Below are 14894 nucleotides of genomic sequence, written 5' to 3' on the forward strand. Positions count from 1 at the left end.
TTTTATATTTATAGTAATTTTTTTTTTTGCTTATTGAATTCTTGTTTAAGTTTTCTTTCAGAATAATCATACAGTTTTTATTATAAAATTATTTAATTTTCTGAAATAACCTGTCAAACTTTTCACAATAAAATGTTTTTGTTCGGATACTTATTGCTGTATATCCAAAAAATAAAAAAACGTATCCTTACGTGTAATGTTGATAAAATCGTGAAGCGGTTGAAATGGTTTTACTTAGATTTTAATTTTAAGCAAAGCTGATATTTTTATTGCTTTGAGTACTAACAACTTTGCAATGTAACAGTTACATATTGTTAAGTTTTTAAAATTAGTAAATAAGTGGATCTAATAAAAGTTGCAAAACTTTCTATGCACTTGGTTACTAAAATTTTTAGGGCACTTCTTATAACACAATATTGATGTTCAGACATCAAGTTAAATTTTAACTATTCTCGAAGCTTGGCATCTTAAGACTCGTCAGAGTTTAGATGTTAAATACAGTCTCTATGAAAGTACATATACAGACCTAATGTACGTTTTATGGAGAAATATATCAAGTGTTTTAGGGTTTTTTCCCACGCCTCCGCCATCCCAAATTTTAGCAAAGCCTCCTCATTTGACAAAGGTATGAACTTTCACATATTGTGCAAACTATAAACTTGTGTATCATAATACACAACAAGTTTATAGTTTGCACAATATGTGAAAGTTCATGAAACTTACATGAAACATCAAAAAAACCTGCGGGCGTCCATGAACACATACAACTTTGATCGCAAAACCCCTTAAGCTGGCAATTTAAATTTCTGTGCGTATTCATATGCTTAAAGAATAAAACTTTTAACAAAGAGCACCGCGAAAGAGCATTCAACTAGGATGTTCACGCCTTTTACCTTACCGATGTTGTAAAATACGGCAACAGCAAGCATTGAAACACGGATCTCATGAATAAAAATAACTACTACGCTACGGCTGTTCTAAGCACATACATCTTACAAATTGCCTTGAATATCTTAGTAAACAGCTTTAAAACACATTAATGCCCCAGTTTATCACTAGACATCACTTAATCACTAACACATGGATTGTTTTTTCTCCAGGTCCAAGTTTTGCAGCGTGTTTCACTTTGACATATACTGCCTGACTTTTTCCGAGCAAATATGACTTCATTACATATAGCCATTTAGAACCAAATTTGGGGGCTTGGCATAGTATTTTTATTTTTTATTAATATTTGGCATAGTAAAGTTGTTTACTAAGATATTCAAGGCAATTTGTATGATGTATGTGCTTAGAACAGCCGTGGCGTAGTAGTTATTTTTACTCAAGAGATGCAAATTTATCTAATTTTTTTAAATTTGTGAATGCAAGTAAACTTGCCTTCACAGATACCTAAAATACTTTTACTTAAATTTGACAGTTGAAATTCTTACCGCGATCTAATTAGCTATTTAAAAAAACCACGCACGTATTATCAATGCGTACCAACTGGCGCAGTGATAGTATGTGCATAATCCAGCGATGGATTGTTGCATAAATGTAATTTAAAGTAGTTTACTGAGTTATTCAAGGCAATGTATGATGCATGCGTAGTCGCGATCAAACAACTAAAGAGATAAAACTTAAAAAAGAAAATAAAATCAGTAAAAAAAAAAATTTATTTTATAAATACAAAACTTAAAGAAAACCCCCCTAACAATATAAGAATGTCGCAAACATCGACAAGAATGACGGAAATAAAATTTTTTAGAAAAATAAAAAATTAAACGGGCATCTTAAAGATGAAACATCGAAAACAGTCGACTAGGTAACGTGAGTAATGGAAATAAATTATTTCGTTGAAAAAAAATATAAAAAAATTAATTATTCGACTTCTTTCCGTTAATCGTCTTTTTTAAATTCTTTGTTCGAAGATTCTGAAGTTATATGGTCAATTGCAACCTTTTTAACTTCTTTTTCGGCTAAAAATAAATAATAATAAATATATAAAAATGTAGATTCAAGTAATGAGACTAACTTTACGTCTACGCACATGTAGAGAGAGCACTGGCGCAAAAAGCCAATTATATTTTTGTAAGATTTCAAAATACTTGTGAAAAAATTGTATAACTCTATATACAAACAATAAACGCTTCTTTTCTTTTTAAACTTTTTCTTATATCTTAGACACAAAATTTAAAACTTTTTATCCATAAACTTTTTAACGAAATGCATTATTTAATTTTTACACTGTTTATTACAACCTGTGTTTATTATTTTTCCATAAATAGTTCTAATTAAAAAAAATTGTTGTCATTAGCATAGCTAATTTTAACATTAGTAATTTGTAATCTTTTTTTTATTGGTTAAAGTGTTCTAATAAATTTGTTAGATTTTCTTCTTGATTCGAATTTTATAAATTCTTTTTACTTTTAACTTATAGGAAAACAAAAATGTAAAATGGTTTCAACACAAAAGCAACTATAAAAGCCTGTCTCATTGTTGCCAACTTACTCATAAATACTACTTTCTTACTTGCCCTCGTTATATTGTTAATGCTATTATATTATCATTACATTATACTGCTCTCTCTTCTTTATAAGTACTACATTCTTGTACGACTCTTCATTATATTAAGTCACATCCTCTCAGTGATTGTCCAATCATTCTCAAAAACTTGTTTTTTTTGTCCGCAGCTTTTTAAGTTTTCTATGAAAAAAATTCTTGCTCTTTAACCATCTTACCTATTTTCTAATTTTTGAATTAAATAGTGTTTGTCTGCAGCTTTGTTGGGAGTGAAGTTGTATTAAAAAAAAAACAACTAAAAAACAAACAAAACGTGTATATAGCATGAACAAACCTTTTCCATAAAAATCCTTAACAGCAGCAGTGCTTTTCCTTAAAAGTGTGTCAACCTCTTTCTCATGTTGGATTACAAATGGCGCAATAAAACGGGAATAAATAAAATGAGCACCGTTCCATGAAAAAGGAGCCATACACCAACAAAGAAAAATACACTGTAAATAAATAAAAATCAAATTACAAAATAAGAATTAACTAAAAAAGTCAAATAATTCTAAAATAACTCCGATTGTAATGATTAGATTCAAATGTTTCAAATTTTTTTTTAAATTATTTTTTTAATTATCTAATGATAATACAAAAAGTAGCAGGATTTTATATATACAACATATTGTCAAAAAATTTACCAATTAAAACTAATAAAAAAGAGAGAAATTATAGCATGTAAAATTAAGAAACAAAAAGAGGAGTAGGTTAAGAGTTTGCTATAGTCATTTCCATTATTGTCTGTGAAAAATAAGAACTAACAATTAAGATAATTATGCTAAATAGCTATCCATTCATACAGTCAAGCTTAGAAAAAATCTTCATCTTGACAGTATGTCAAAGGAATGCTGATTGCTATGTAATACAATTACTTTTATATATAAATGGTTTTTATACTAATATCTTCTCATGATAATGGACTCGGCCAGATAATGGATTGATCTGGTCTAGAATCTGGTCAATTGTCATGGCTGTATGATTCTAAGATAACGGTAGATGGTCATTAACTTATTGTTATTTTATGATTTTATTTTCTTATTTTATGATTTTATATTAAAATAAAAATAGAAAAGGGAAACATGCTCTGCAAAAAAACTTAATAATAACTTTAATAGTTCTATTTTATGGAAAAAACAAATAAAAAACTTCTTAAACCATATGAAAATACAATACTATAATATATATCCGTACAATAATATAAGTTTTGTATTAAGTCCAAAAAAAAATTCCCACCCTCCTTCTCATATTTAAAAAAAATTTAATAGCATTACAAATTCTAAAAATTTTAATAACTCTGATAAAATAAAGAAGTTTCAGCTAAAATAAAGGTACTTTTAGGTCAGTTAACCCCTTAACCCTCAACCAAGTGGTTAATAGCTCCAGCATCATTTTAATTTTCAGAAGTTACAAGCAATAAGCAGAGCGAACAAAAATAATCATAAGTAACCTTTATATTTTGCAAAAAACATAACTAGATTCATTACAAACTAAATGGGCCTTCATACTGTTTAAAATCAAAATCTTAAAACAGCATGATATTTCTTAAAGTAAAGCATAACACATTATCCCACATCACATTTGGTACAAAAATAAAACACCAGGCTTCTTTTTGTAGCATCTTTGTGTGTAGTAGCTGATATTATACTTGGATTATGGTGAGAGTTAATAGTTAGAATGGTTTTTAAAAAGTTTTGTTTTAAGTATATTATGCCATTAACAACTAATAATAATTAGAATAATAGATTCTTAACTATTACCTACAATACATTAGCTAATAATATTAGGTAATAGTTAAAATGGTTTTTAAAAAGTTTTGTTTTGCGTATATAACGCCATTAACAACTAAGATTTAAAGGTTGTATAAATAAAAGGTGTTAAACATTCTTTATTACTTTACTACCACTAGTCTATTATTATTACCATTAGTCTATTACCACATTAAAATTTAAGATTCAAAACTAAAGATTTAAAAGTTTTAATCATGTTTAATTTTTTAAAAAAATATATTATTTGATCTGATTTTATTTAACAATTTAAAAAAGTTAATTTGCTCAAATTATAATTCTATTATAGATATTCCATTTAATCTCTTAAATGACATAAAAACATTGTTTTTTTAGTGCTTTCAAAAAATATGTTTACTTTTTAATTAAGTAAAAAAGCACAAAATTCTTTTTTTAATTAACAATATGTCAATTAGATTATAACTACAACTTAAAAATAAAATACTTAAACTTTATATTAATACGGGTTTCATAAAACAATACTTTAATAATGAAACTTACTTTTAATAAAAAGTATAATGGAAACCACGATAGAAAAATATCAGAGAAATATTCGACAATGCTAAAAGCTGCATATACAACCCAGTATGTTAACCATTGTGTATCATCGTCTTTATTAACACTCTCTACAGCTTTGACTCTGAAACAAAAAGTATTTACATAAATTTAATTCAACTAATATATATATATATATATATATATATATATATATATATATATATATATATATATATATATATATATATATATATATATATATATATATATATATATATATATATATATATGTATATATATATATATATATATATATATATATATATATAAACACACACACACAGTAAACTCCCTGTTATTCGAACCTCCAAGGGGAACAAGAATTTACTTCGAGAGTTCGAATAACTTAAAATCAACTTTAGTGACCAATTTCAAGTTACTATTAAATTTTAACAGTAGTAGATATCTTGTTTTGATTAAATTAAAAGAATTACTCAGCAACCATTATTTATTATTTAAAAATCACCAGCTGCGATTTACCAACTAAACAAAATCATTGTCTGTTGGCATTGCAATAATTAGATGTGATGAGAGAATTGATTATCTATACAAACATTTCAATTATTTTAATCAAAGTTTTTAAGATGCATGTGACTTTATGCATGTGATATTATGCAATATACACTGAATTTGTACCATTAAAATATTTATAAATAAAATAATAACATAAAGATAATACTATTAATGGAAGTTAATATATTTGTGTAAAAAAGAAGAAAAACTTTGGAATAAGATGCCGCTTAAGTCTTTACCTTCGTAAAAAAAACAATCTAAAATAAAGAAATAAAATATTTAAAATTTTTCAAAAAAATTGTCAATTTTTGATTGCTTTTTTGCCTCTAAAGAATGTTTATCAAACATCTTTGATACTAGGTTTAGCGATTGTCGGATTTGGACGCCGTTATTTTTAAAAAGAGACTAACATTCAGTTAACTCTATTGCATGTGCAACCTCTGATAATTTTGGCTTTACGGGAGGCAAATTATTTGAATCTTTGTCTATCTCCTAATCTACCTCAGCACAATCGTTGATTAAAATAGAATCCAGAATTTCTCGATCTGTAATAGCGATTGCTTCGCTTGTACAAATATCAAAATCTATGTTTACGTAATCTTCAACAGCAAAAGCCACGTGATCTAAGCTCTTTGACGTTTTCTTGAAACAATTCGAAAGGATCTTCTTCACCATTTATACTTGCAACCGGAATTTCCTTTGAGATGCCTCCCTTTCTAAAACAATTTATTATAGTGTTAGTCGATACAGCATCCCATGACTTGACCAACATGCTCATAGCTTCAAGAATGTTGATATTTAGGGTCGCTTTACCAGCATCGATGTATTTTATCTGACGCCTCACAACATTCGTGCGATAAAAAGTCTTTGATGCCCTTATGACTCCTTGTTCCATTGGTTGCGTTTTGGAGGTTGTGTTTGGTGGTAAAAATACTAATTCAATTGCTTTGAGATTTTCAACATAAGGATGAGCTGGGCAGTTAACTATGATTAGTGCAACTTTTCTACCCTCAGCATTAAACTTTGCGTCAAGTCTACTTACATAATCAATAAAGATTTTTGAGTCCATCCAGGAATTATTTTAGGACTTGTACTGACAAGGTAGGCTTTTGACATCGTTGAAACATCGTGGTTTTTCTGCTTTTCCGATTATAAACATAGGCAGCTTTTCACCAACCCCATTTCCTGCTGCTAAGCCTGTTAAATGAACTTTGCTTAATTTTCCTCCAGCACATTGTTCACCTTTTAGATGAAAAGTTTTTGTCGGTGGCTGTTAAAATAAACCAAACTCGTCAGCATTGTAAACATCTCTCAATTCATACCTTGAGAGGATAGTGGGCAAATGGGTTTGCTCCTAACTTGATGTCTTTTCTGCTGTACATGACCTTTCCTTGCCAGAAATAGTTCGTAAAAAAAAACATGTCTATTTTTCCACCAATCAAGACACTCTTCTAAAGCCTTAAAATCCGCAATGTTGAGCTCTTTTGCAAAACCTAAAGCTTTTTCTCTAGTGATGTGTCCATAAATTGGTACATTTCATTCACGTGCGCTCATAAACCATTTATATACAGCTTTATCAATGGAATCATGCTTTCCCAAACATAACTTTTGTCTTTTTGCTCCAAATTGACCTGACTCATACTTGCTAATTAAGTTTTTTTTAAGCGTAATCCAGTAAGTTAAAGTGTTTTGAGAAACACTGAACTTTTTTGCAACATTTTTTTTAGTTGTCACCTCACCTAAAGACAAAGCCGAACTGTTTGCTAAAAACTTTTCATCAATATCATCTCTTGATTCCACTAATTGCGTTCTACCTGATATTGCCAACAAAAAGGTTGATCCGTTGCTTGACATTCATATCACTCCAGCATCTGTATCTAAAGTGATTTCCTGCCTAGACTCTTCTACAGCTTGTGGCCCAGACAACATACCTGTTATTGTCTTGCAGAAGTGTTCTCCAGAGCTGTCGTCTATACTCTCAAAACTATTCAACAAGTGCTTATCAGAGTCTTGTTTTCCAGCCTGCTGGAAAGCCGCATCTGTTATCCCTATCTTCAAAAATTCTGGGGAGCGATCTGATTCGTCTAACTACCGTCCCATAAGTCTTCTTCCTATCATAAGCAAGGTTTTTGAATCTTTAATTAACAAAAACTTAATTTCTCATCTTGAATCTAATAACTGACTTTCTGACCATCAATATGGATTTCGATCTTCTCGTTCTACAGCTGATTTGCTAACAGTAATAACTGACAGGTTTTATCGTGCATTAGATGAAGGTGGAGAGGTTAAGGCCATCGCTCTTGACATTTCAAAAGCGTTTGATAAAGTTTGGCATGCTGGTCTTCTCCATAAGCTTTTTTCTTATGGTGTATCCGGCAAAATCTTTAAGATCATTGAATCCTTCCTTTTCAATCGTAGCATAAAAGTTGTCCTCGATGGACAACACTCTTCTTCTTATTCTGTAACTTCAGGGGTTCCTCAAGGTTCTATCCTTGGCCCTATACTTTTTTAAATTTACATTAACAATCTTCCAGATATTCTCACATCTAAGGTGGCATTGTTTGCTGATGATACTACCATTTATTCTTGTCATGATAAGAAACCAACACCCTCTGATTGCCTGGAGGGGGCATTTGAGCTTGAAAAGGATCTCACTTCTGCTACAGCATGGGGCTCACAGTGGCTGGTGAACTTTAATTCAGATAAAACTCAATTTTTTTTAGCCAATCGTTATCGCAATAATTTAGATCTTCCTATATTTATGAACGGTGATGTACTCGATGAGTCACCTACTCTTCATCTTCTAGGATTAACTCTTACTTCCAATCTTTCTTGGAAACCATATATCAAATCGGTTGCAAAATTAGCATCTGCTAAGGTTGCATCTCTTTATCGAGCTCGCCACTTTCTTACTCTGGATTCTATTCTCTATCTCTATAAATCTCAAATCCGGCCTTGTATGGAATACTGTTGCCATATCTGGGGCGGATCTTCTAATGATGCCCTTTCTCTTTTAGACAAGGTGCAAAAACGCATTGTAAACATAGCTGGACCTGCTCTTGCAGCCAACCTTCAACCATTATCACATCTCGTAATGTTGCTTCTCTTTCTCTTTTATAATTCTACAAATACTATAATGGGCACTGCTCTAAAGAGCTAGCGTCTCTTGTGCCATCTACTAAAATTCATTCTCGTGTTACTCGTCATTCAATTAAGTGTCATCCTTTTTCTGTGACTGTTCCTAAGTGCTCCAAAAACGCTTATTCGTCTAGTTTTTTTCCTCGAACATCAGCTCTTTGGAATTCGCTTCCTTCATCTTGCTTTCCTGATTCATATAATTTGCAATCTTTTAAATCGTCCGTCAATCGTTATCTTGCTCTACAATCGTTATCTTGCTCTACAATCTTCATCTTTTTTCTTACAGTAACTTCCAACTTTAATTAGTGGCTGCTTGCAGCCTTGTTGGAAGCGAAGATGTTTAAAAAAAAAAAAAAAAAAAAAGTTAGTCCTTTTTCTAAATCTTTAAGAGAAAGATATTTTTCTTTGATTGTCAGAACTGCTTTCTTTTGTTTAAATGCCATGTTGAAACTTCTACTGCACTACTTTGCAATGTCTTAAATTTTTTAATTATATTTTAATAACATTGTTTCGTTTATAATATTTTGATAACACTTAGTAACGTTACGTTTTGAAATGCAATGGAATGGTATATTCAAACAAAGAAAAACTTCGAATAACTGACAGAGCTTTCATCAAGGGGAGTAAAAAATTGTTTCGAATAACTGAAATATCGAATAACTGATGGGTATTTGCATGGGTTTATTAAGGAAAATTCGCGGAGAATTAAATTTCTTCGAATAAGCTGGAAATTCGAATAAATGCTAGTTCCAATAACCTGGAGTTTACTGTAATTAATGTTTTCGAAATGTCCGGATATTCTTGGCTATATAATATTTACTAAATTACTAATACAATATTTACAAAATAACGGGAATGTATATTACGAATTGGGATTTTTAATTATCATCTTTTTGCATAATTAACTGTTAGATTATAGCAGATTAGATCACTATTTATAATAAATATATTATAGATAGGGGAAACTGGGGTAAAACAAATAAAGAAAAAGCCTTTCTAGAGTAACAAAAATTATCAAAATCAATACAAATTTACTTGAAAATAAAAGAAACAACATTGACTTAATTTTAACAAAGCAAGAACATCAAAGAATATAAACTTTTTAATTTATTGAACTTTTAAAAAAAGTACTTAAATACCCCATTTCGCCCCATGATAGGGCAAAATAGGGTATTTATGTAATAATGAATAATTTCGACTTATAATATTATATCCACATGAAAATTGATATTTACTAGAGTTTATTAAGAAGTCTAGAGATATCTAGAGTTTACTAAGAAGTGCAAAAAACTAAATCAGTTTAAAAATTGAAAATGAATATTAAAAGTTTATCTTTTAAATTAATAAATCTTAATGTGGAATTATTTCTTTGTTTCAAAAAGGAATTTTAGAAAACATAGCGCATTCAATGTTTCGCTTAATAACCTATTTTTTTTCTTTGAAACAGAATCTGGAAGTGAAAAAATTTTGTTCGTTTTGTTTTGATATAGGTTTCATTGTTGACAGTCCATCTTAAAAAAGTTCTAAATTTTTCTAAATTTCTTTGAGAGATAATTGTACTTTGTTATTATATTCTAACTCAGCTTCAGCATTCGCAAAATTATTGTTGTTCTCATCACTGTCCATTTAGATAATTTCAATTGAGTGCAAGTTTAAATCCGTATAACAACTCCTATTTTTTATATGTTTTATTCACTTAGTAGACATTGGAATATTCTAAATATACAACGTAATTTTATTGTGTAACAAGAACAATTAAGTAGTAAAGCTACTTATCAACTCTGAGCTCTAGAATAAACAACTTACGATGCATATGCAGGGTAGAGAAATCCTAGAAGTGCTACAATAAAACCAGACGCATATCCAATAACCAAATATAAAGATAGTAGAGATACGCAACCTAAACCAAGAGCATAAGATTTTTATTTATTTATAGGTTATTGATTCTTATAATAAAAGATAACTTATGATAAATATAAAAAACAATAAAAATATAATATGATAATGATAATAGTAATAATAACAATGGGCTTACCCCAGTTTACTTGTATTAAAATCTTATATCGTAACTAGTTTCATGCAATATAAAATTCTATTTCAAATTGGATGAAACTATTTATAAATAGTTTCATCCAATATGAAATGAAATCTTTAGGTTTAAGTAGCTACATGTAAAGCACAAGAATCTTATGCTTAATGAGAAAAAGCTTTACTTATCTTAACTCTAAAATGGTAAAGCAGTTATACACATTGCTAGTTGCAATCGCTAACTATTTTACAAACAGAGCAATACCTCATTGGAATGCATTACCAGAAAAAGTATTATCTGCAAAGACAATTAACTCATTTAAAGCTGGATAAAAGTTTAACATCTGTTAAAGTATAAATTTTAAACTTTATGCTCCATCACAATAGTCGTTACAGCAGTTTGTATTACTATTACTAAATAATGCAAAATACACCACAGCATCCCAACAAAAATTGAAATTCTATCAATAAAAACATGCAAATGTAACTATTTGTATATTTGCCAAAGTTTTTTTTAAAAATAAGTTTTATCATTTAGTCAATGATTTTGTTATAATTTCTGAATAAACAATTTGACGAAATTTTTTTAGAGAACATTTATATTTTAGAATTTAACTTATTTTAGTTAATAACTTTGAAAAATATCAGCTTTTAGTTTAAGTGTAATGATCTTAGCCCTGGGATTGCAATAATAAAAAAAAAGAGTCAAATTTTCAAACAAAAAGTTAAGCCATATGCAATGGTAAACCATAAGCAAATATAAACTATATTTTAACTTAACAGCTAAAATTAATAAAACAATAAAAACAAAATAAGTTAGTTTAAATATAAAAATTATGTATTTCTAGCAATCATTAATAGTATTACAGATATTGTTTAATTAAATTAATATTATATGATAATAATTCAAAATAATCTATACATATTTCATAAGACATGTGTATTGTAATCAGCACTCCAATCCAATTAGTTTTTGTTGTAGTCATCACTGTTATTGCAAAATTATTTTAAATTACATAAAAAATCATCTTTTCAGAAATGTTTGTATCATTCTTATTCTAATATACAACTTGAATCTTATTCTAATATTAAAATCTAAGCTGGCATCCTTAATATTTTATTGAAGTTACAATAGTTTGTTAGATTGACTGCACATTTTTGTATGCATACATATTTTTAGAGTTCATTTTAACAAATTAAAGATAACAATGTGTTTAAAATAGAAACAAACATGTTTTAAAGGATTTTTTGAGAAACTTGACATCAATCTAGAACGAATACAAATAATTTTTAAACTTATGTTTTTATATACCATTCAAAATCACTATAAGATCTCATTACAATTGCTTAAAAAAGGGAATTATAAATTTATTTTAATCAAAAAAATTTTACTGTTTTTATACCTCCAAATAAAAACAATCTTGGTATTCCTGTTTTCTTCTCGCAAAAAGCTAGACTATTTGTAAAATAATTTTCTTCATTTAAAAACTCTAAAACCTTTTCTTTAAGAGATTTTTCAGCCATTTTTAGTTAAACGTCGACAAAAATTTTGTGTCCAAACGTTTTATTTGACAATTCCAAGTTAAAGAAATAATTTTAAGCGAATACCGAAAATATATTATTTCGAAATCTCAAGCTTGACACTAATAGCTTTTAATAACGGAGATAATCATTTTTTAATTGAGATTATATGTAAGTAAAATAGTTTTAGAATAACCTCCGAAAAGAAGAAACAATGTTCTTCAATTGTTTGTTGAACTTTAAACTTTACGTCAGGCAGCTAAATAACTATTTTATGAAAAAATACAACGTAATGTTATTTTATCGCAGGCGGAGCCTAAAGGGAGTATGCAGAAAATAAATCCGCCCGTCAAGGTATTATAAGTAACGCTCTAAATAACGCTATTTTTCCTTTTTTTATCATCATGACTAGGGGAAAACGGGGCAAAATGGCGAATGGGGCAATACAGCTTTTTATATAACAACTCAACAAAAAAAACTTAAATAAGTGAAAACGAAACTAATTTTACAACTTGTATTTTAAAACGCTAATTGGTTTTTTAAAATATTATTAACGCAATTTTATACGGATAAGTTTACATTTTGCGCTTAAAAATACCTCGGCTTCGCTTATTCATAATCGATGGTGTCCTTCAGGTATAGCTTTTTTAGGATCATTTTTTTGCAACGCGTATTTGTTTTGTTTTTCTTTAGTTTGAGTAGTTAATAGTTTTGAAAATTTTATAAAATTGGAGCTATAAATTGCATAATAAGTCACCTTGCCCCGGTCAGTTTGTTGCAAGTTGAAAACTTATGCAGAAAATGAGTAATTAAGATAACTTAAACTGACAAAGTATTATTGCTTCATGACTGATAGTTTTGCAATAACTCAGGCCTTTCAAAACGTTCGCCGTCTTTCCCTACATGTTATATAGTATATACTGAGGACCGGCTAATATTCGTTAAAATTCAGATTACGAAGTTTACTGAAAGGCGAAGTTGATCTCGGCTTCGACTTCCGTGCCGAAGTTGAAATAGAAATTCGGATTTCAGTTAAATTTGGTAACAATTTCAAAATTTCATTTAACTTTCAGTTAAATTCGAAAGCTATAAAGTTTTTTTCAATTTATGAAGAAGAAGAATTATAAAATATATTATATGTTTTATGTATATCAACCTGATTCTTTCGGTTACAATCTGTTGGAAATAAATTTGTCTTACAAAGTCAATATTCGAAGTCTTTTTTAGCCACAAAGTCGATTCATTACTTATTAAATCTTACTTATCGCTTTTAAATAATCCTGAAGGTAAAAAACAGGTGATTATTTAACCCAATATTTTTAACGATCTTTTTCCTTTATAAAATTGACAATTAAAATTTTTCAATAAAGATTGTATAAGTTTTTTTTGTTTATGTTCGTTCAAAAATATTAGGAGTTGTAAAGATTCCATAACTAAAATTCTCATTATTACTGACTTTTTAAATTTTTTATTTTGACGTAAATTGTTTTTTGGAAGCGTATAATTTTTTAAAAAATCAAAATTTACTTGGCTTCACTTGTTCTATGTCATGTTTTAAACTATGGTTAATTATAAGCTAAAAAAAAAATAATTTTAGTTTATAAAAAATGGTTATACAGTAACCTCGGCGCAGTGGTTAGAGCGCTTGCTTTAGAAGCAAGAGACCTAGGGTTCGAAGCAAGCTCTGGGCATATTACGCACCATCGGAAAGGAAGAAGGTTTGAACTTCCTAGTTTAATACTTTTCTGATGTACTCCGTGGCAAAACAGATAGGTCTTCTTGGAAAATTTAAAGTAAAAAAAAAAAAAAAAAAAATTTTTTATAAAACTTACAAAAGTTCTTAAAAAATTTCTTTTTTAATTAAATGTGTTTTTAAAATCCAAATTCAGCTTTCAGTAAAATGCGGTTTAGAATTCGGCTTTCAGTTCAATTTGGGCTACAAATTCGTCGGGCTTAAAATTCGGGCAACAAATTCAGGCTACAAACTCGTCTTTCAGATTAATTCGGGCTACAAACACGGCTTAAATTTCTTAAAATTCTTAAATAATCTCTAAGTCAATTTTTTGAGTTGGAGATTATTTTTTGAAAACACTAAGAGATTATTTTTTGCAACTTAAAATTTATTGATGAATATAAATTTAGTTATAAAATTTTATCAACTTGGTGCTCTTACGTTTGCGAGACGGTGTAACAAAAGTTTAGAACTATTTTGTTTCCTGGTTCCATGTTTTGAAAAGCATTCATAATTGACATAAGTATAAATATATAAACATTTTGAGTTTGCTCCTTGTACAGGTTGATATATTAACGTGTTTAGATTTTTAATGCAAGCATTGCAATAAGTGCTAATATAAAAAGCAGATACAAATCTCTCAAACCATCTTATCAAGGATTTCTTTTAAATATATTAGATTCAATTAAAATTTTAAAGTAGTTTTATCAGCAAGTAATTCATTTATAAAATCAATTTTTGTTACACAAAAATTGAAGAATAAAAGTGATTTTGCATTTTTATCACTTTGTTGTCTACGAGAGGATTTATGGAAATGTTGTATACAAATTATTTCTTGTCGTGTACACTCTAAAAAAAATCCGTTAGAAAAAGCAGCGGATTGCTTTTTTCCGTTAAATTAACGAAATAATTCGTAACCAAAAATCACAAAATTAACAGAGTAAAATTAATTATTAACGGATTCTTCGAAATTTCGTTAATTCAACGGATTAAATATTCAAATCCGTTGAAAAACAAATGGTATTTTTATTAAAAAGGATTTCCATAAGAAATTATGAAGTGCATCTTCTGTA

The 14894-nt window shown here is 28.6% G+C and overlaps 1 protein-coding gene across 1 annotated transcript; it reads right to left on the bottom strand.

Annotated features, from left to right (window-relative positions):
• Nucleotides 1–1640: 1640 nt before the first annotated feature.
• Nucleotides 1641–12194, bottom strand: LOC100202907 (receptor expression-enhancing protein 5). Its single transcript, XM_065816776.1, has 5 exons — nucleotides 11972–12194; nucleotides 10347–10440; nucleotides 4833–4971; nucleotides 2840–2996; nucleotides 1641–1961 (listed from the first exon to the last, which is right to left on the bottom strand). The coding sequence occupies exons 1-5, from the start codon at nucleotides 12090–12092 to the stop codon at nucleotides 1882–1884; spliced, it is 591 nt and encodes a 196-aa protein (XP_065672848.1). The 5' UTR covers nucleotides 12093–12194; the 3' UTR covers nucleotides 1641–1881.
• Between the last annotated feature and the right edge of the window lie 2700 nt (nucleotides 12195–14894).

The sequence above is a fragment of the Hydra vulgaris genome, chromosome 13 (genome assembly GCF_038396675.1).
Source record: "Hydra vulgaris chromosome 13, alternate assembly HydraT2T_AEP".
Classification (NCBI taxonomy): Eukaryota; Metazoa; Cnidaria; class Hydrozoa; order Anthoathecata; family Hydridae; genus Hydra; species Hydra vulgaris.